Below are 23,255 nucleotides of genomic sequence, written 5' to 3' on the forward strand. Positions count from 1 at the left end.
AAAGGTGATTTTCGCAGAGTCCAGATAGTGCCTCCTCCACACTCTCTCTGCCCGCCTGCATCTCAGCCTCAGCTGCAAGAGGTCAGGGGTATACCACGGCATGGCACGGTTCTGTCTATTCCTTGATCTGCGCAGTGGGGCCACCTTATCCAAGGAGTCGGAAATCTGCCGACATAGACTGGCATAGCTTTCATCAACACCGTTTCCTAGTGCAAAACCTTCCGGAAGGAGGATGGGCAGGGCTGGAGATTTTAAGAGTCTGGACCAAGGTCTACCCATTTTGGTATTACTCAGCCCTGTATCACTCGGGGCTGCAGGAAGGTAAAGATGGAAGGAAACAAGCGCATGGTCCGTCCAGCATTGGGACATGATGTCATTCACCACTACATGCTGGGCGTCAGCAAAGACCAAGTCCAGAGCGTGGCCTTTCTGATGGGTCGCAGAGAGAACCAGCTGTTGCAGCTGAATATTTCTACAGGCCTGGCAGAGATCATGATAGGCAGAGTCTAGAGGCCCGTGCGGCCATAGAATAAAATCACCCAGAACTAGCAGTCTATTATGGGAGTTGGAAAGATGGTAAATAAGATCAATGAAATCTGGCAGAGTAGAAGGGGCATTGCCCAGTGGTCTATAGCAAAGCACCCCTGAATGTAGCGTTTTCTCCTGCCCTTTAAAGGAGAAGCTCATAAGCTCAAAGCCTGGCACCTCCTTGATCTGTAGCTGCGAAAGTGCTAGAGTTTCCCGGAAGATAAAGCCTATACCCCCCCCTCTGTTCTTCAAGCGAGGAGTATGCCTGATTTTATAGCCCTGAGGGCACGACAGACCCAGTTCTACCTCACTGCCCGCCCGAGTCCAAGTTTCCGTAAGGAAAAGCGCATCGAGTCCGCAGGACTCAATAAGAAAGACAATCTCCATGTGGTGCTTACAGAGGGACCGGACGTTAAGTAGTCCACATAAGAGCTGCTCCAGCTTATCCGGAGAGGCAGCCTGCTGGGGTCTCAGCTGCAAAAGATCTTTCCTGGAGAATACTATGCGTGGGCTAGTCGAAGGGACAGAGTGGCCGGCCCTAGGCGCGCCCGTTGCGCAAACGGGCTTACCTCTGGCGCACCTCCGGCGCGCCTATGACGCGCCCGCTGCGCGCAAACGCCGCGCGCTAAGGAGTTGGCCATCTTATGTACTGGAGTATCGCGAGATTCCTGTGAGGGGAAGCCACTGGACCCTCACACAAGATGGCGCCTAGAGATGGTGTTTACCTTCGTAAAGCCCAACCCAATATGGCGGCCAAAAACAGCGAGTTCCTGATGAGCCCCCAAGCTATCCCTCTATCCCAGCAAGTGTGGGTGCCAAACAATTATTATGCGGGTAAGTTCTAACTAAGAAGCCCCACAAAGAGGAGAGCGACAGCGTTCTAGCGCTAGCAGCGCACAGCGCCAAACAAAATAGTGCAAATACAGATTGAAGCCTAACAGGTTAGTTAAAAATATTTAAAACTGCAAGTAATAGCATCATGCGTAGCGCGTCGCGTAGCAGGCAAATGAGTCTACCTGACTGAGGGGAAGCAGCTCACTTAACTAGGCTCCTCCTCCAATACAAGAGTCCTGTGGGGGCAAGCCACTGGCCCCTCACACAAGATGGCGCCTAGAGATGGTGTTTACCTTCGTAAAGCCCAACCCAATATGGCGGCCAAAAACGGCAAGTTCCTGATGAGCCCCCAAGCTATCCCTCTATCCCAGCAAGTGTGGGTGCCAAACAATTAATATGCGGGTAAGTTCTAACTAAGAAGCCCCACAAAGAGGAGAGCGACAGCGTTCTAGCGCTAGCAGAGCACAGCGCCAAACAAAATAGTGCAAATACAGATTGAAGCCTAACAGGTTAGTTAAAAATATTTAAAACAGCAAGTAATAGCATCATGCGTAGCGCGTCGCGTAGCAGGCAAATGAGTCTACCTGTCTGAGGGGAAGCAGCTCACTTAAGTAGGCTCCTCCTCCAATACAAGAGTCCTGTGAGGGCAAGCCACTGGCCCCTCACACAAGATGCCGCCTAGAGATGGTGTTTACCTTCGTAAAGCCCAACCCAATATGGCGGCCCAAAACGGCGAGTTCCTGATGAGCCCCCAAGCTATCCCTCTATCCCAGCAAGTGTGGGTGCCAAACAATTAATATGCGGGTAAGTTCTAACTAAGAAGCCCCACAAAGAGGAGAGCGACAGCGTTCTAGCGCTAGCAGCGCACAGCGCCAAACAAAATAGTGCAAATACAGATTGAAGCCTAACAGGTTAGTTAAAAATATTTAAAACAGCAAGTAATAGCAGCATGCGTAGCGCGTCGCGTAGCAGGCAAATGAGTCTACCTGACTGAGGGGAAGCAGCTCACTTAAGTAGGCTCCTCCTCCAATACAAGAGTCCTGTGAGGGCAAACCACTGGCCCCTCACACAAGATGCCGCCTAGAGATGGTGTTTACCTTCGTAAAGCCCAACCCAATATGGCGGCCCAAAACGGCGAGTTCCTGATGAGCCCCCAAGCTATCCCTCTATCCCAGCAAGTGTGGGTGCCAAACAATTAATATGCGGGTAAGTTCTAACTAAGAAGCCCCACAAAGAGGAGAGCGACAGCGTTCTAGCGCTAGCAGCGCACAGCGCCAAACAAAATAGTGCAAATACAGATTGAAGCCTAACGAACAAGTTACTTACCTTCGGTAACGCTTTTTCTGGTAGATACTATATCTGCCTGTGGATTCCTCACCTTGTGAATATCCCCTTGCGTCAGCAACATTCGGAAATTCTTTTGTAGCCTCGCGCCGACGTGGACTAGGACGTCATAGAGACACGACCTCGCTTGCGACTCCGCTGACGTCACCGACGCCTACCATAGGCCCACGCCGGCGTGATGACATCAGTTCCGCCCTTTTTTCCGTGCCATCGAGGCACACGGACGGACCAATGACAGTAGATATATACATAGTATACACAGTATACAATAGTCAAGGCAAAACACACAGTGTAAAGCAAATGCAGGAAAGCAGTTGAAACATTTCCTTGACAACAAAATAATTACATTACAGTAACTCTGGCATAGAAGAGCGGACAACGGGGAGGCGGTGGGTCAGTGAGGAATCCACAGGCAGATATAGTATCTACCAGAAAAAGCGTTACCGAAGGTAAGTAACTTGTTCTTCTGATAGATACATCTGCCGTGTGGATTCCTCACCTTGTGAATAGAGTCCCACAGCAGTCCCCACTCCCGGAGGAGGGTGTCCACTCTTCTAAACCAGGAAATCCTGAAGGACAGAGCGTGCAAAGTGACCGTCCCTCCTCACTTCGGAATCCAAGCAGTAATGGTTCGCGAAAGTGTGGAGGGAAGACCAAGTTGCCGCTCTACAAATATCCTCTACAGGCACACCTCTAGCCAATGCAGAGGTCGAAGACTTAGCCCTTGTAGAATGAGCCCTTATACCCTCTGGTGGTTCCTTACCGGCCAAAGAGTAGCAGATCTTTATGCAGAGGACGATCCATCTTGACAAGGTACTTTTATGGACAGCTCTTCCTTTCTTGCAGCCAGCAAACCCAATGAAGAACTGGTCTTCCAAACGAAAGTCCTTGGATCTGTCCAAGTAAAAGGACACCGCCCTCTTAGGGTCCAGACGGTGCAGTCTCTCTTCCTCCTTAGAAGGGTGAGGGGGAGGATAGAAGGTAGGTAAGGTAATGGACTGCCCCAGATGGAAGGGAGTTACCACCTTAGGCAGAAAAGCAGCCCTGGTCCTGAGAACCATTCGATCAGCATGAATGGTCAAGAAAGGGGGCTTATGACTAAGAGCTTGAAGCTCACTTACCCTCCTTGCCGAGGTTATTGCAACGAGGAAGACTGTTTTAAAGGTTAAAAGCCTCATGGGACATTTGTGAAGAGGCTCAAAAGGAGCACCCATCAAGTAGGTCAATACAAGATTTAAGTCCCACTGAGGCACAACAAAAGGAGAAGGAGGGAACTTATTTATGAGGCCCTTCAAAAATCTTAACACCACAGGAGACTTAAAAAGAGATGGCTGGTCAGGCAAGCAGAGAAAAGCCGACAGCGCAGAAAGATAACCCTTCACTGTGGCAACAGCAAGCCCCTGTTGCGCCAGAGAAAGGGCAAACTGGAGAACATCCGACAAATGGGCTCTCACAGGGTCAATAGACTTTTCCCCACACCACGTGACAAATTTCGACCATCTATAAGAATAAATGGACTTAGTGGAGTCACGCCTGGCTGACAAGATGACATCCACAACGTCAGGCGGAAGGGAAAAGGAATTCAGGTTGCCCCGTTCAATCTCCAGGCATGAAGGTGTAATGTCTGGAGGTGGGGGTGTAGAACCTGCCCCTCCATCTGAGAGAGGAGGTCTGCCCTGAGAGGGAGACGGAGCGGCCGGTGAGAGGAGAGGTGGAGGAGATCTGTATACCACACCCTTCTTGGCCAGTCCGGGGTGACCAATATGACTTGGGCCCGGTCTTGACGAATCTTCCTCAGAACCCGAGGAATCAAAGGTATGGGAGGAAACGCGTAAAGGAGTTGATTTCCCCAACTCAACTGAAACGCGTCCCCCAAAGCTCCTTGCATCGGAAACTGGAGACTGCAGAACGACAGGCAGTGAGCATTCTCGTGAGTGGCGAACAGATCCACCCGAGGAGTTCCCCACATCTGAAAGATGTCGTGAACCACCTCCGGGTGAAGCCTCCACTCGTGGTCGGCAGAGAACTGCCGACTGAGACTGTCTGCACGAACGTTCAACACTCCGGCCAGATGATTTGCCATCAGACAAATCCGATGGTCCTGAACCCAGGACCAGAGACGCAGAGCCTCTTTGCAAAGACACTGCAACCCCACTCCTCCCTGCTTGTTGACGTACCACATCGCGGTCGTGTTGTCCGTTAGTACTTGAACTGACTGACCGCGAAGGGAAGGGAGGAAGGCCTTGAGCGCCAAACGTATCGCCCGCAATTCTAGAAGGTTGATGTGAAGCAACCTTTCCTCTGGAGACCAAAGCCCTTTGACCTCCAGATCCCCCAGATGAGCACCCCACCCTAGAGTGGATGCATCCGTTATCACTGTGGCCACCGATGGAGGCAGCTGGAAAGGCTTTCCTTGAGAAAGATTGCCTTCCACGCTCCACCAAGACAGATTCGCTGCAGTTTCTCTGGAGATCTTCACTGACTCCCTGAGATCCCCGTTGTGCTGATACCACTGCCTGCGGAGGCACCACTGGAGTGCCCTCATGTGCCAGCGTGCATGGTTGACCAACAGAATGCAAGAAGCCATCAGACCGAGCAGGCGAAGGACCTTCAGGACTGGAACGACCGCTCCATTGTAAAATAAAGGAGTCATCTCCTGTATGTCGCGAATCCTTTGAGAGGGAGGGAATGCACGACATACAGTAGTGTCCAGTACCGCACCTATGAACAAGTTGCGCTGGGAGGGCACCAGGTGAGACTTGGGTACATTTATTGAAAAACCCAACCTGTACAACAACTGGGTAGTCTCCTGCAGATGCTGGAGCACTCTCTCTGACGACCCTGCTTTGATCAGCCAGTCGTCCAGATACGGGAATACAGGTATCCCCGACCTTCTGTGATGTGCTGCCACCACCGCCATCACCTTGGTGAAGACTCGAGGCGCAGTAGTAAGTCCAAACGGAAGGACCGCAAACTGGTAGTGCTGCAATCCCACCGTAAAACGGAGATACCTCTTGTGCGACTTCAGGATCGGAATATGAAAATACGCATCCTGCAAGTCGAGTGACACCATCCAGTCTTCTTCCAGCAGAGCCTGAAGAACCTGAGCAAGGGTGAGCATCTTGAATTTCTCCTGCTTCAGATAAAAATTCAAGATCCTGAGATCCAGGATTGGACGAAGTCTGCCATCCTTCTTGGGAATCAGGAAATACCGGGAGTAGCATCCCTGACCCCTTTCCTGCTCTGGGACCACCTCTATCGCACCTTTTCTCAATAGAGTTTGGACTTCCTCCTGGAGGAGTAACAGATGTTCCTCTGAGCAATACCCCTGGCAAGGAGGGTAATTGGGAGGGAATTACCGAAAGGGAAGGGCATACCCAGTTTCTACGAGATTGAGAACCCAAAGATCTGATGTAACCGATTCCCAATCCCGTAGAAAGTGGGTAAGCCGACCCCCCACTGGGCCTACATGATCCTGAATGGAGGATCTAGGGCTGCTTCTCAGTGGCTGGGGGGTTGGAGGAAGCGGAGGAGGAGGAGGCTTGACGCCCTCGAGGACGTGCCCTCTGTTTTCCCCTGTATGACCTATACAAGGTATTCTGCTGCTGCTGTTGTTGTTGCTGCTGCTGACCTTGTCTATAAGAACGAAAGGACGAGCGGCCAAATCCTCTAAATTTCCTGACCGTAGAGCCTCTGACCTGAAGGCCAAGAGATCTAGCAGTCGCCCTGCTGTCCTTGAATCTCTCCAAGGCCGTATCTGCCTTTCTTCCAAAGAGCCCCTCACCATCGAAAGGCAAATCCAACAAAGCCGACTGCACATCAGCCGAAAAATCAGACGACTTCAACCAGGCTGAGCGCCTCGTGGCAACCGCCGTGCCCATGATCCTTGCCACAGAATCCGTAGTATCAAGCCCACTTTGGATGACCTGACGGGCTGCCGCTTGAGAATCAGACAAAGCTTCCTCAAAATCTTTTCTGCTATCCTCAGGGACCTTAGGGATTAATGAGCGCATAGAGTCCATAAGAGCATGAATATATCTGCCCATAAGGCAAGTGGCATTAGAAGACTTCAACGCCATACTAGCCGAAGAGAAAGTCTTTTTTGCAATTTGGTCCTGTCTCTTGGCCTCTTTGTCGCCAGGCACCTGTGGAAAAGCACCCACTGATTTTTTAGAACAAGCGGCCTGAATAACCAAACTCTCAGGAGAGGGATGTGAAGATAAAAAAGCAGGATCCTCAGGAGCCACTCTATACCTCCTAGCCACACTTTTTGAAACTGCAGGAGCAGAAAAGGGTTTTTTCCATACCTCCATAATGGGATCTTTCAAAGCATCATTAAAAGGTAGTATCGGCTCCACTGCCGAGCTTGGAGAATGGAGAACCTCAGTCAATAAATTCGACTTAAATTCGACAGTAGGCAATGTCAAACCCAAAAGTCCTGCCGCCTTCTTCATTACAACATGATATGGTTGCACATCCATGGAGGGTGCATCAGGTCCTGAAGGCAAAGACCACTCCGGAGAAAATTCGAGACCACTCGCCTCTGCTAGGTCCTCAAAACAACTCCCATCCAGTTCGCCCTCCTCCAATTCAGAAGAAGACTCATCAACCCTCTGCTCATCAAGAAGACGTTGAGCTTCTCTCCGAGATCTCATTTTGACTCGAAGTGCAGTCGAATCCAACGTCAAATTCGACGGCGTCGGAGCCGACTTCGGAATCGAATCCGAGGGTTTGAAAGGATGCTCCATAGATTTGCTAGGAGTCGGTGATGCCGGAACCGGAGTCGTCGACTTCGGCCGAGCCGGCGTCGATATCGGCGTCAACCTCGGTGGAGCTTGGAACTGCCACAACGGAGTCGGGGCTGGCATATACGGCATAAAAGGTGCCGGAGCATATGAGTGAGGAACACCCAAATTAAAAGCCATGGAACCCATGGGACCCGAAGGTGCTCCAGAGGGGTAAAATGATCTCGAGAAGACACCATACATCGCGTTTAAAAACGCAGAGGGGTCCTGACCTGGAGTCGGGAATGGAGGATGCTCAGGCCGATCTCGAGGCAGGTTTGAATCTGTCTCCTCAACAGGATTCGAAACCTCTTCCTCAACAGGAACTCCATCGGTGCCATCTGGAGTCGGAGATGGAGCCGGAGACGGAGCCGGAGTCGGAGTCGGATCCGGAACTGGAGTCGGAGAATGGACCATCGACTCCGAAGGCGAAGCCTCACCTTCTTGATCCGACACTTGCGGAGGAATCACTTTTGACTTCATCCTCTTGGGAGATCTCGATCTAGAACCAGACTTATCACCTGAATGATGACGGGATCCATGTCTCCTCTTCTTATGCTTCTTACGAGAACCGGAAGCGTGATCAGACGAAGACTTCGAGGCCGACGCCTCTCGAGATCTCGACCTGGATCTCGACTTCGATCTCTTCGAGTGCTTCGAGGATCTTTTAACTTTACTCGCCTTTAATTTGGCCACAAGAAGTTTAGATTCTCTTTCGCGAAGTGCCTTCGGATTTATCTTCTGACATGAAGAACATCCTTCCACGTCGTGATCCGAACTTAAGCACCAGATACAGTCCTGGTGGGGGTCCGTAACGGACATCATCTTCCCACATTCTCTACAAGGCTTAAACCCTGTCTTCTTTGTCGACATGACAACGGTAGCAAAAGGTCAGAGAATGGAGAATCGAAGAAATATAAAGTAACAATAAGCTACAGAGTATCCCGAAACCGTTAGCGTCGACGACGCGGAAAAAAGGGAACTGATGTCATCACGCCGGCGTGGGCCTATTGTAGGCGTCGGTGACGTCAGCGGAGTCGCGAGCGAGGTCGTGTCTCTATGACGTCCTAGTCCACGTCGGCGCGAGGCTACAAAAGAATTTCCGAATGTTGCTGACGCAAGGGGATATTCACAAGGTGAGGAATCCACACGGCAGATGTATCTATCAGAAAGGTTAGTTAAAAATATTTAAAACAGCAAGTAATAGCAGCATGCGTAGCGTGTCGCGTAGCAGGCAAATGAGTCTATCAGTCCATCAAAGTAGATCGAGCAAAGTAGCCGGAACATCTGGTTTGGGACCTGCAGACCTAGACGTGGGAGTGCTAGGAAAGAATTTCCGTGGAATGCTGGTGCAGGGGGTATTCAAAAGGTGAGGAATTCAGAGGTATCCATCAGAAATCTCTACAAGTAACACGTCAAAATGTTCTTTGTGACAGTGCACTACCACAAAACGATTCTCAGGGTCCACGTACACCTTGTGCAGTTGAGATGCTAGAACTGCATCAGGCCTACACTAAGACTCAGAGTGCATGTGTAGTAAAGCCCACAGAGTGGCACTCTCCGCTCATACGGCTCTGCGTGAGCAGCCCACTATTGGAGGGCAAGTGTGTTTCTGGGAACACAGCCACATCTAGCTGGTGACGCTACAAATACAACACCACTTTATGGATTTTTCTATTATCATTCAACCCTCTGACACTTCATGTTAAAAAATTAAATAGTGATGGGTGTCCATCAGAAGTAGAAGGGATCACTACCCCGCAAGGCATGTCCACACCATACTGTGAATGTACATAAGTCATGCCACAGCATACGTTCATATATCTGCCCACTTCTGTGCCTTACAGTCAGCTGATACGCCTAAAATCCCTCTCCAATCCATGCCATGTCCCCAAGCAGATGACATGGCATCTTACTGCTGAGTCTGTCCCATCTGTTTCCAAAAATAAGAAACCCCAAAGAAAACATTGTGGCACACACATGGAGGCAGAATATGCCTGCCAAGTACCCCTGCAACAGAAAGTTGCAGGAGGGCTGCGTCAGGGATAGGCATCATGTCATGCGTGCACTGGGCTAAAAAAATAGATAAGTGCAGTTCTCGAATGCACATAGAGATCTTAAAGCACACTAAGTGTCAGCACCTTCTCAGCGGTCTCAACTGACCGACCAACCAGCCCCACAATGGAAAATTACAACAGATCATGGGGGAAGCCCTGCAAGCAGCAACCAGGCATACCAAACAAAGATCACACTCTCCAAAGCGCACATACCACCCTGCTCTCACAAGCATAGTAGCAACAGCAAGACTGACAACAATCATAGGTAGAGCATGCCAAGAAATAACACTTAGCAATTTAACAATACTATTGAATTGAGATTCAAGAGAGCACCAATCAAGTCCTTCCAATTCTTGGTAGATTGCATGATTGTCACCGCCGGATCTCGGTGACCTCCGCTAGCCACTTGCTGACTCGTGCTGTTTAAGGAATGGCTGTAGGTTTTTAGGGTTATTAAAGATCTTAGTTTTTCTGTTAGAAAGTACTCTCAATCGATCAGGGTAGAGAATGGGGTAGTGCAGTTTCAGCTCCTGCAACTTTTGTTTAGCAGTGAGGAACTGTCTGCACCTTTTGCACATGTGGAGTTAAGACTGGAAACATTGAAAGTTCTGCAGTTTCATAGCAGAGTGTCTGTAGCTCACGGGAGTGGCAGAGAGCAGCATTGCAATTGCGGTAATTAAGCAGCTGCGCTACAACCGGACGGGGACTGGCCCCCGAATGCAGGGTTAGAGAACGGTGAACACGTTCCACCAGAAATAGATCTGGAAATGTTTCTTGCCCAAGAGTTCAATGAGGAGCTGTTCCATGAAAGTTTCCATGTTGTGAAATTTGTTGAATCTGCCAGGCCGACAATAAGAAGGTTGTTCCACAGGGGGCAGGCTGACAAGTCTTCTGCCCTGCCCTGCAGTGTCGACGGTGCCTTTCCAGCTGCGTCTGTGTCCCAGCCGAGGAAGCCTGTTCATCCTCAGCATCTGACACCTGCCTCTCCACCATATCTTAGAGCTAAGTGTGCTTATCAATGTGCTCCGACATCCTGTCTATCCAATACAAGAGGGCATTTATCTTCAAGTCAACCTTGGTGAGGCTAAGCAGCATGGATCTCAGGATTTGGCATAGCTCACCTCCCATATCAGGGGCCTCATTTATGACGCCGTGCGTCACTTTTACGCTGCCGGAGCGTCACTTTTTGTGACACACCAGCAGCGTAAACAATGTGCCTTGTTTCACCATATTTACAAAGTGACGCATCTAGGTAGATGCGTCACTTTGTAAACCCCTGCGCTACATTATACCTACGCCAGGAATAATGTACGCAGGGGGGGCGTTCTGGCGCAAGAAAGGGTCATAGAAGTGACGCTGTGAAATCTATAAGATTTCATTGCGCCACTTCTAGGACACAAATGCATCAATTTCTTACACCTGCCTCACAGCAGGCGTAAGACTGAGGCAGGCCCTTTCACATGTGGCTTGCCCCATGTGAAAGGACACATTGCTGGAGTTGCGTCTCTTTTGTGACACACTCCAGCAATGCGTCACTTTTGTGCCATACAGATACGTCAGAAATACTGACGTATCTGTAACTCCTTGCGCCATGATGCGTCATACTGTAAAGATGACGCATCATTGGTGTCGCAAGGAGGGCGCAGTGAAAAGTGACGCATCGCTGTTTTCACGCAGCGATGCGTCACTTTTCATAAATGAGGCCCCAGGTCTTGAGTAATCAGAGCCCATCTTGTGTATCGCCACCCCATCCTCACTCAGTCTGGGAGTCTTCTGTTGCTCAAATTGTATCTTGGGCTACATTTTATAGCTTTAAATTCTTGGAGGAGTTAAAAAAAGATCACATTGGTCATTCTGTGTTAACCGGTATGTAAACCACATGCATGCGCTTACCGATTCTCATAGGATGGATAACCTGAATTTATCCCCATCTTCAGAGAATTAAAAAAAGTCTGGAAAACCTACCTGTCGTTGGTTCCAATCTGATAATTCACGTTGACGATCTTCTTGAGTGTGCTCATTCTGCAAGAAACCAAACCAATTAAAATGTAGTGACCTGCACAAGCAATAGGATAATAATGGTAGATGCATTTGCATTAAAAAGCAATGTTTGTGCAGTGTCTTTTTTCAGTGAAAGTAGCAAACCATTGTGTCTTCCACCCAACAACTGATCTAAAATGACTTGTGCTACAAGTGAATATAGGTTTTGACCAACCTGTAAAGTAACTGTCAAGAAATAGAAATGAGCGAGAGACCTGAATCAAAACGAAAATAGGTTTCACACTTGTGTAGAAATAAACTGCACCTTCTCGAAACTTCACCACTGTCTATGGAGAAGTGAAAAGAATGAATGAATAGGAAGATGAGTATATACACTACAGTCAAAATCTAGATTTATAGCCAACTGTAGAGGGCTATACAAGACAACAAAGTTTTTGCCGAGGGCATTTAACAAGGGAGTGGGATTTTAATGCCGGTAAAGCCCAGAAACGGAGGGCTATAAATCTATTAGAACATTTCACCCCTGGAGGGCAGAATGTTCTATAAAATAAAACAAAGTCCTCATGGAGACCGAGGTGATTGAAATCCCCTCGAGTTCTATGAAGCCTTTGCTCAAAGCAACAGCTGTAAACGGCAACATTGCAATGTTTGAGCTCCAGGCTTCTACCGGTCATTAGAAAGCCGGAGCGCTCCATTCTTTTCAATGGAGCTCCTAACTTTCCAATGTTCTAATAAGTGTTAGGCCCAAAGTGTAATTAACATCAGGCTAAACTATCTTGACAGTTTTTTGTTACGATCATGATCACCCACTCCACATTTGACTATAAATGTTTGTGACAGTTTCTTAAGTTCTGAGTGTGATGCTGGTGTTCTTTCAGTCTGGCATTTCTTTTTTTTTTTTTTTTTTTTTAAGTTTGATTTTATTGAAAACCAGAAAGAAAAGGGGGAGGGGAAAAAAGAAGAAACAGGAAGAAGGATATGGTAATAATTACAATTTAAGGAAAAGCACAGTGGATAATACAATAAAAACTCAATATTCTCATAAAAAAGGAGGAGAAACACATTAGTTATTATAATAAAAATTCATAAAAAGGCAGAAAAAATGAGCATGAAATAACATGAGCAAATAAGGTAAAGAAGATACAAATGCATTATGTGATAATATTAGAACTGGTGCTCTTTCAGTCTGGCATTTCTAAGCCCTAAATTTTGTTTGAGAATCACTCGCAAAAATTAAACATACATCTTTTATACAAATGTCCCACTTATTGAATGAATCTAATCATTTTGTGATTTGAATCACATAATGTTAACATGTATTTTAATTTAAACATCAGGAAGTTCTTTCTTTTTAATCCATGGTACTATGATGTGGCTTTGGTTTCTGGCATGATGTGCATGTGAGTTTGCTTTCAACCTATAATTACTGTGTCTTCTGGGAAAGATGCTAAAAAAACAGTTCATTAATTTCATGTTACACATTCCAGATACTCTTCCTAACCTTTTTTTTTGCAAACGTATTACTTTTGTTAAGTGCGCAAATATTAACACTCGAAAACAATGGGTAGCCAATCCTTATTTTTTCGCATTTACTATTTTTGAGCTTTTTAGCCCAGTAGATCTGTTTTTAGATTTTAGTTAGCCTTTAAATCCTGGATTGCACCGACAACATTGCATTGAAATATAGGAATTCAATCACTTTTGTTCTGGCTGCCAGTACAAAGATGAGCATTTCCAACTATTCTTCTGCTCTGACTGGAGAGCGGATGGTGTTAACTTTTCATCATTTCTGAATATTTAAAGGTGTAATATCGCACCCAAGCTCTGTCCTTCGCTGCTCTGACAGAGCTGATGGTTCCAACTTTTCAATGCATCTAATTATTCAATGGCATTAAATTATCTTTAAGCTCTATCCTTTTTCCCTATCTGTTTTCATGGCTGGTACTTGATGTAGAAGAATAGAAGCAAATAACCACCTAACAAAGAAGCACTTATTTAATTTAATTACAAGTAAGGACCTATGCTTGGTGGTGATTCAGCTCTTTTCCTGTAGTGACAGTTTCTTCTTATGAAGTTCAACATCAGGTAATGAATTTCCAAATAATGAAGCATAAAAAACATTGGCTAAGCGAAGTTTCTTACTTTCGGTAACGCTTTTTCTGGTGGGTACAGTATCTGCCTGTGGATTCCTCACCTATTGAATTACCCCTGTGCCAATATTCCAAAGAAATTATTTTCTAAGCTCTCCCACATAGACGAGGAAGTCACATAAGCACAGGTCTGCTCGCGACTTCGTATGACGTCACTGGAGCCATAAAAAGACCTAGTCGACGCGCTGACGTCAGTTCCACCCATTTCTCCCGTGCCCTCGAGCGAACGGGCAGACCAACAACATAACACAAGTATATACAGTATATACAAAATACATAGAGTATACATAAATATATATATAATGTCCTCAAGGCTGCTGCCACGCAGCCGAAATGCGTCATGCTGACAATAGAGAAGAGAATAAAGCACTAAATACTTGAATTAAAAGCGCACTGTTGTGGTCTGTGCCTGATGGTCTACGGAGGAGCCTGTAGCTCAGGACTGACGGTGATATATGTATATATATCTAGATATATGTATATATATATATATATATATACCAACACACTAGTTCACGATTCACAAGAACGCAGTCCAGGCCACCAACAGTTTTCAAAATCCGGATTTATTCACAGCTTTACTCGACGCGTTTCGGGAATTCCCTTCCCTTTCTCACGAGTACAAGAGTCTGTTTGCATCCGATCTTTAAAGTAAATCACGTGATTGTGTTTGCAAGAAAACAATAATGGACATAGTCAACAGACTACCAAAAACATCATCTGTCTGGAGCTATGTGATACACTCATCTTAACAAGATGTGCGGCAGTTCGTAATATCAACATTTAGGCATTGTTATCATTACTATGAGTGCTTTTGGTAAATAAACAATTTAAATCAGTTTTACACACATTTCAATGCAGCGGTATTCTAATGCAGTGATACCGAGGGTTCACAGTCAGTTCTCTACAAACGGCATATATTTGAGGTTAAAAGTCATGCACCTCATTAAAATGATGGCATTTGCAGGTATTATACTGTTTACCAAGGCGGGAAGCAATAAAGTTGAAAAAATGAAGAAATTATATAAACATATTTACAATCTGGTGCAGGCCTCGAACCCTCAACCATCGAGTTCGTGTGCACCCGCCTTTGATCGTCAGTCCGTTAGAGCTATCCAGCAGCCAATATTTCGGCAGCTTAAACTCTATTATACAGCCTCCGCGCTGTGTGTTTGATCACTTATTTTATTCTAAGGACCGATTACACTTAATTTTTGATTCAACCTGCACATGCCGCTATTTTGAATACTGCCCCAGTGGGCCAAATGTTCGATCATTCATAAGTCCGCTGAATGACCAAACCAAATCATACCTATTATACCAGAGAACATAGTCTATTGTGCCATTTCCCTCGTGTTTTTCGCAAGTTGATACATACTGCCACACATGTTCTGCTTGTGCTGTACTTTCATACTCTCCCACATTTAATGGTACCTGTGACAAATGATAAAAGATAAAAAAGTGATTTAATAACCTTCCATTTTCGTGCCTTCAGTTCATTCATTCACTATTAAAATCAAGGTCAGAGGACAGCTAAGCAGAAAACATAATTGCACACATATCTCATTTCATCCAAGATGCACACCTAGGGCTTCATCACAGTTGTGCCCTTGAGGCTGTAGGGTATGGTATTTAATTATGAATCTTGACTCAAGTCGTCTAAGCTCTTGAAGTCTATTTCCGCCTCTTTCTCTTACGGGCACTTGGTCAAGTACCACAAATGAGAGGAGACTATTATTGCTTTTGTGGTGGGATGCAAAGTGTCTCGCCATTGGGTACTGTTTATCCTGATTTTTTATGGCTCTTAGATGTTGTAAGATCCTGTCTTTTGCCGGTTTGATTGTACTGCCCACATAGAATTTGTCGCATGGGCATTTGAGTGCATATACCACAAATTCTGTGTGGCAGGTCAGATGTTTAGTAATTTTGAAAGGTGTACATAAATGTGACAGTTTCACCTCTTTGGCATTATGACTGAATTTGCATGCCTTGCACCGGCCACAGACATAGAATCCTTGGATTGGATTCGTTCTCTTTTTGTTGACTATCATGGTTTGACATACTTTGTCTTTTAGACATGTAGGTTTTCTGTACGTGATTTGGGGGTAATCCCTGAGGCTAGGTTGGATATCTTTATCTGTCTTGAGGGCATTCCAGTATTTATTGATTGCCCCTCTTACTTCTTTGGTTTGGCAGTGGTAATCAGTGATAAATCTCACTCCTTCTTTTGCACTTTCTTTCTCACTAGCTAAGGGTTGGTTCTTATCCCTCTCTGCCACTTTCCTTACCGCCTCTGCGATACATTTTTTGTTGTATCCTCTTGATTTAAACCTGTCACACATGATGTCCCTTTCTTTCTCATAGTCCTGCTGTCTGGTACAGTTCCTTCTGGCTCTTAGTAGTTCCCCATAAGGGATTGAGTTTATCAGATTTCGGGGGTGGCAGCTTTGTGCATGGAGGAGACTGTTTCCGGCAGTCTCCTTCCTGTACAATGTTGTCACTAGACTTGACTCTTCTATGGTGATCTTAAGGTCTAAGAAATCCACAGTTTTCTTGTCAATGTGGCTTGTGAATGAAAGATTAAATTCATTGACGTTTAAAACAGCCACAAATTCTTCAGCTTCCTCTTTGGTGCCTTCCCAGATTATAAAAATGTCATCGATGTACCGGAGCCAGGTGCGGACTCGGGTACAGTATTGATCTAGCTTCCTGACAATTAGTTCTTCCCACCATCCTAGGTAAATCCCAGCAAAACTTGGGGCAAAGCAAGTGCCCATCGATGTACCAAGTAGTTGGTGGTAGATGGCACCGTTGAACAGGAAGTAATTCTGGGTAAGACAAGTAAAGATCATGTCTAGCAACATTTCAGTATGTAACGTATATGAGATAGATCTTGTACTCAAAAAGTGTTTGCAGGCTTTGATACCCATCTCGTGGGGGATATTAGTGTACAGGCTGTTTACATCCATTGTCATGAGAAAACAGCCTGCATTGATCTTAGTATTCGATATTTTTTCTAAGAAATCCCCTGAGTCCCTCAGATATGACGGGAGGCCCTGTACGATTGGTTGCAGAAAATGGTCTACATATCTTGATGTATTTTCTAGGTTACTGTTCCTAGAAGACACTATTGGCCTGCCTGGCGGGTTGATAGGGTCTTTGTGCAGCTTTGGGAGTAGGTACAGTGCTGGTAATTTAGGAAATTTACAATTTAGAAAATTAAACTCCTCTGTTTCTAATAGTTTTAGATTCCTCCATTCACACAGTTTTTCATGATATGCTTGATTTTTACTCTCATACACTTTCCTGTTACTCTTCTCATATTTAGTAGTATCACTAAGTTGTTTCATACCCTCTTGTATGTACATTTCTTTTGACATTACAACAATGTTTCCCCCTTTGTCCGATTTTTTTATCACAATGCTATGGTCGTTACTTACATTTTCAATGGCTGTTCTTTGCTCTAGATTCAAATTGTTTTTTCCACAATTACTGATATTGGCTAGTTTTTTGAATTCTGTGATAACTCCCTTCTCAAACACATCTATTGCTTCGTTATTGATCATAGGTAAAAAAATGGATTTTGGTTTAAATCCACTTTTGCTGCTCAAATCCAGCCTGATGTTTTCATTGATGAGATTAAGAGTGGGGTTCTCAATTGTATCTACATTTCCCTCCAATTCATGCATCACTTGTACTATGTCCGCATCTCCAATTTGTAATATACTTGGAGTCTCAGAGCTTGTACCTGGTTCGCTATTAATTCTGGTGGCGAACCATATGTGTGCAATTATGTTTTCTGCTTAGCTGTCCTCTGACCTTGATTTTAATAGTGAATGAATGAACTAAAGGCACGAAAATGGAAGGTTATTAAATCACTTTTTTATCTTTTATCATTTGTCACAGGTACCATTAAATGTGGGAGAGTATGAAAGTACAGCACAAGCAGAACATGTGTGGCAGTATGTATCAACTTGCGAAAAACACGAGGGAAATGGCACAATAGACTGTGTTCTCTGGTATAATAGGTATGATTTGGTTTGGTCATTCAGCGGACTTATGAATGATCGAACATTTGGCCCACTGGGGCCGTATTCAAAATAGCGGCATGTGCAGGTTGAATCAAAAATTAAGTGTAATCGGTCCTTAGAATAAAATAAGTGATCAAACACACAGCGCGGAGGCTGTATAATAGAGTTTAAGCTGCCGAAATATTGGCTGCTGGATAGCTCTAACGGACTGACGATCAAAGGCGGGTGCACACGAACTCGATGGTTGAGGGTTCGAGGCCTGCACCAGATTGTAAATATGTTTATATAATTTCTTCATTTTTTCAACTTTATTGCTTCCCGCCTTGGTAAACAGTATAATACCTGCAAATGCCATCATTTTAATGAGGTGCATGACTTTTAACCTCAAATATATGCCGTTTGTAGAGAACTGACTATGAACCCTCGGTATCACTGCATTAGAATACCGCTGCATTGAAATGTGTGTAAAACTGATTTAAATTGTTTATTTACCAAAAGCACTCATAGTAATGATAACAATGCCTAAATGTTGATATTACGAACTGCCGCACATCTTGTTAAGATGAGTGTATCACATAGCTCCAGACAGATGATGTTTTTGGTAGTCTGTTGACTATGTCCATTATTATTTTTTTGCAAACACAATCACGTGATTTACTTTAAAGATCGGATGCAAACAGACTCTTGTACTCGTGAGAAAGGGAAGGCAATTCCCGAAACGCGTCGAGTAAAGCTGTGAATAAATCCGGATTTTGAAAACTGTTGGTGGCCTGGACTGCGTTCTTGTGAATCGTGAACGAGTGTGTTGGTATTTGAAGGGATTGGCGATCCCGTCCGTGGCCCGCCGCTGAAAGAGGCCACTACAGCTTGGCGCCAAAACTTTTGCTGGATATATATATATATATATGTATGTATATATATATATATATATATGTATATATATATATATATATATATATTCACTGAAAAAACCATAGGTTATACACCATATATAGTTAGGAATTAGCATTTAAAAAACCTTATTTTACTCACACAAAACCAATGAAATTCCATATATAGTTAGTTGTACTAACTATATATCACGCACCCGCAATCCACTGCTGATCATGTCACATATGACATCATTCATGACATGGTCAGTGACATCACTGATGACATCACTGATGACATCTCAAATGACATCACTGATGACATCACTGATGACATCTCAAATGACATCACTGATGACATCACTGATGACAACATCCAGTGACTGTATTTTTCTGTAAAGTTAAAATATGTCTTACATATTTAAGAATGAGTGGATGTATAAGTGTCTGGATGAAGGATTTAGTAGGTGCATGACTGACTGTATGAGTGAGTGGTTAAATGTGTCTCACTGAGTGCATGGGTTAGTGACTAAACTGTCTTAATTTGTGCATCATTATGTCTGTTGTTCTGTAAACTGCTGCATGTGTTGATCAGTAGCTATATGAGTAACTATATGGGTTATTGATTGGTTGCCCAAGCATTTGTATGGGAGACTGAGAGTGTGTGTGGGTGGCTGGGAGGTGTATGACTCTGTGCATAGATGTATGGGTTCAAAAGTGCATGTGGAAACAGCTGTATGGGTGGTTGACTGTGTGCATGACTGTATTGGTGAGTGAATAGATATCTCAGTGCTACATGTCAAAGTAAGTACATATGTAAAATACAGTACATGTGAGAGTTGACATATATAAATAACTGTGCATAAGAGCCAGTGAATGTGTGAGTGGCTGTATGGATCATTGTGCTCTTGTATCCAGGATTGTATAAGTGAGTAAATATGTTTTAGTATATGTTTGAATAAGTAAGGTGTGTATAACTGTATAGTTGTGAAAATGGAGCTGTGATTGATTCTTTGCATGACTGACTAGGTGTGTAAGTAACTCCATGGATGAGTGACAGTCTGTGAGTGTCTGTTTACACTGAGTGTATCTAAGGTTATATTAGAGTCTGAAGAGGTTCATCGTATTATCACATGAATGATGTCATCAGTGATGTGATCATTAATGTCAAATGAGATTTTATCAGTGATGTCATCAGTGATGTCATTTGAGATGTCATCAGTGATGTCATCAGTGATGTCATTTGAGATGTCATCAGTGATGTCATCAGTGATGTCACTGACCATGTCATGAATGATGTCATATGTGACATGATCAGCAGTGGATTGCGGGTGCGTGATATATAGTTAGTACAACTAACTATATATGGAATTTCATTGGTTTTGTGTGAGTAAAATAAGGTTTTTTAAATGCTAATTCCTAACTATATATGGTGTATAACCTATGGTTTTTTCAGTGAATTTTCAAGGTCTTGTAAATGCAAATTCCTAACTATATATGGTCTATAACCTATGGTTTTTTCAATGAATTTCATTGGTTTTTTAAAAGCTAATATCTATAGCTGTAAAATGTATTCTTCTTTAAATACAAAAATATATTTTATATGTTTATTAATAATTTTTTTTAAATATTTTTTTTGTTTCGCTCCCGGTCCGCGAACCGGGAAGCTTTCCGTTAGCTCAAATAGATGCCGCGACCCGGTCCGCGAACCGATAAGAAATCAACATAGTGACGGTATCGCGTTGCCGCGTAATGCGTCTTATGACGTACTGCGTTAGCGCACCCGGAAGTGCCCCGGGGCGCGGACCGAGGCGCGAAACGCAGCTCCCCGGAAGCGATCCGCGGCGTGTCGCGAAAGCGCAACGTATCGCGTTGCCGCGAAATGCGTCTTGTGACGTATCGCGTTAGCGCACCCGGAAGTGTCCCGGGGCGCGGACCGAGGCGCGAAGCGCAGCGACCCGGAAGCTAACCGGGGAGCGTTCCGCAGCGCGTAACATGAGCGTGAGAGGTCATGTGACTTGGTAATAAAACTTTTCATTGGTTCATTTCACTTTTGGTTTCATAATGATGGAAGGCTAGGTCAGGTGACCTAAAAATAACACTTTTCATTGGTTGAGAACTTTTGCTTTTCCCAAATGATGAAAACCCCTCCTTCTTTCCTCACTCTGACTTTCATCTTGGTGAGAGAAAGACCCTTTTACATTCTAGAGAAATGGCTTCCATTGTTGCTTCAGCTAGTGTTCCCCCACCACCACCCCCACCTCCTCAAGGGAAGAAAGGACCACCTGCTCAAGCAATCATAGAAGAAGAGGAAGATCAAGAAGAGGAGCAAGAGGAGGAAGAGCCTGAGTTTTTGCCAGAGGAGCCCAGGAGGTACAATAGAAAAGAAAACTACATCTGGCAATTTTTTTAATTTCCAGCAGGGCAAAAAAAAGTCAATGCCAGATATGTGTTTTGCCGTATTTGCGACGATCGACTTTCAAGGGGCACTGACAAGAAATACAGCTTCGGAAATTATACGATGCACAGGCATATGAGTAGGTGGCACCCAAATAATTATAGTGCTGCCCAGCTTGGTGATGAACAGCAAAATCCCCCGGCAATGGCGAGAAGATCTGTTGTCAAAGAAGTATCGGGACCAGAGGCGAGGGAGGTGATCCCGAACATTCAAATGGACATGGGGGAAGTAAAGCAAGTGTGCGTGTGGTGCAGCCAAACACTTTGCTACCGAGAAAGTAGCATTACTCTTATAATGAGAGCTATCAATAATCATGTTTGCCCGAAACGCCCCAAAAAATAAATTCTTCTTTTTTTCGTTGCTCCTGTTGAGCCCTTTTCAATGAATCATTTTTGTTTCCCCCCTCCCCCCCAAAAAACAAAAAAATTACAATATGTTCAGAAAAAACAAAAAAAATATAAAAAATGTTCAGAAAAATAATAAAAAAAATTTAAAACAACAAAAACCAAAAAAAAAAGTTCTTTTCAGAACTACCTCCCCATTATAAAAAAAATTGGTAGCATTTTTGAAACTCTGCCAACCTCTATTCCTTTTAGTTCGCTTCCAGTTCGCACTCCGGTACGCGAACCAGGAGCGAACCAAAAAAAATTTTTAAAAAAAAGAACAGTAAGTATAAGGGAAGGAAACAGACAGTTATGTTACAAGAAAGACAGCTACAGGGAGTAAAGAAAACATACTGTTACCCGCAATCCACTTCTGATCATGTCACATATTATATCATTCTTGACATGGTCAGTGACATCATCAGCAGTGGATTGCGAGTAACAGTATCTTTTGTTTACTTCCTATAGCTGTCTTTCTTGTAACATAAATGTCTGTTTCCTATCCTTATACTTACTGTTCTTGTTTTAAAAATGTTTTGAGATCATTCAGAAACAGTAACATTAATAGAGACAGAATGAGTGAATAATAATGAAGAAGTATGAGAAGAGAGGGACTGAGAAAAATACTGGAAGGAGTAGAATATTTAAGTAATAGAGAAAGGAATGAGAGAAGTAGCAAACGCAGGAAAGTAAGGATTAAAGTAATGAAGCAGTAGAACTAATAGATGTTAAATGTGATAGATTAAATGATTGATTCAGGATGACGATAAGGTGTGTCCTCTCCAAAAGTTTGTTTAAGATGAGGCCTACTCAGGGTTGCATATCAAATTTATGCTTGTTGAAGAATACAGAGGAGATAATACATGTGAAGGCCTACCATTGAAGTAAAACATGTCCACTTCACTCTTGAACAACGGCCAGACCTCTTCTGTGTCCATAGACAGACCTAAAGTTCATCTGCACAATGTCATCCGTAAACTTAGAAAACACAAGTAATGTAATTGAAAAACGTGGAGTTTCTTTTGCTCATTTCACAATCACATCACCTGTGTTGCCTTTGCTTAGGTATCTCATAGTGCAGATGTAGTTCAGCATATGAAACAGTACGCAGAAGTGCAGCAGTGTATGAATTAATACATGTGAAGGCCTACCAATGAAGTAAGTCATGTCCACTTATTACATCATTCATGACATAGTCAGTGACATCATCGGCAGTGGATTGCGGGTTAAAAGAGTAGAAAACATTTACCTTATAATTCTTGTTAACTTTTTCAAATATTTTTTCATACTTTCAATCTGTAAAAGAGAGAAGAAACATTTCAAAAATATTAAAACATGTATTTAAAAATTTGAAAAGACAAGGGAAAAGGTTCAAGAAGAAACAGTTTTTCAAAAACTTTGAGATTTACAGAAGCCTCTGCTGCTATACGTCCCCTACACAATCCTAAAGATATATATTTTAAACAAACAGTATCTTGATGCTGATGAAGTGAGGCCTATTTTGGAACATGGTGCATCTTTTGCACTGCTGATGTCTCACAATAGTGATGCAATAGCAGCGCAAAAAAGATGTAAAGCCATCATAAAATTGTGTCTAACATTTTAAATGATTCTTTCAGGATACAAATAAGATGTGTCCTTTCAAGAGGTTTCTTTAAGGTGAGGCCTATTCAGTTTTAAAAAAAAAACAGTACCCAGAAGTGCAGCACTGTAAGCATTAACTTTGACACTTACAGAAGCCTCAGTTTCTCCATATCTACCTCACATTTCTAAATGTATATCATACGTACAAAAAGTAGAACATTAATTATACATG

General features: G+C 44.1%; 1 protein-coding gene across 46 annotated transcripts in view; it reads right to left on the minus strand.

The window, feature by feature from the left end:
* LOC144799531 (uncharacterized) overlaps nucleotides 1-23,255 on the minus strand; it is a 5,513,712-nt gene that overhangs the window by 2,387,355 nt on the left and 3,103,102 nt on the right. For all 46 annotated transcript variants that reach the window (XR_013603860.1, XR_013603862.1, XR_013603865.1 and 43 more), the window contains one exon: nucleotides 11,513-11,569. Coding sequence is in view for 43 of the 46 variants with exons in the window: in XM_078671256.1 (XP_078527382.1) it covers nucleotides 11,513-11,569 (57 nt within the window). In the remaining 3 variants the exon portion in view is untranslated. The remainder of the gene's footprint in view (nucleotides 1-11,512; nucleotides 11,570-23,255) is intronic.

This window comes from Lissotriton helveticus, chromosome 1_2, assembly GCF_964261635.1.
Source record: "Lissotriton helveticus chromosome 1_2, aLisHel1.1, whole genome shotgun sequence".
NCBI classification, from domain to species: Eukaryota; Metazoa; Chordata; class Amphibia; order Caudata; family Salamandridae; genus Lissotriton; species Lissotriton helveticus.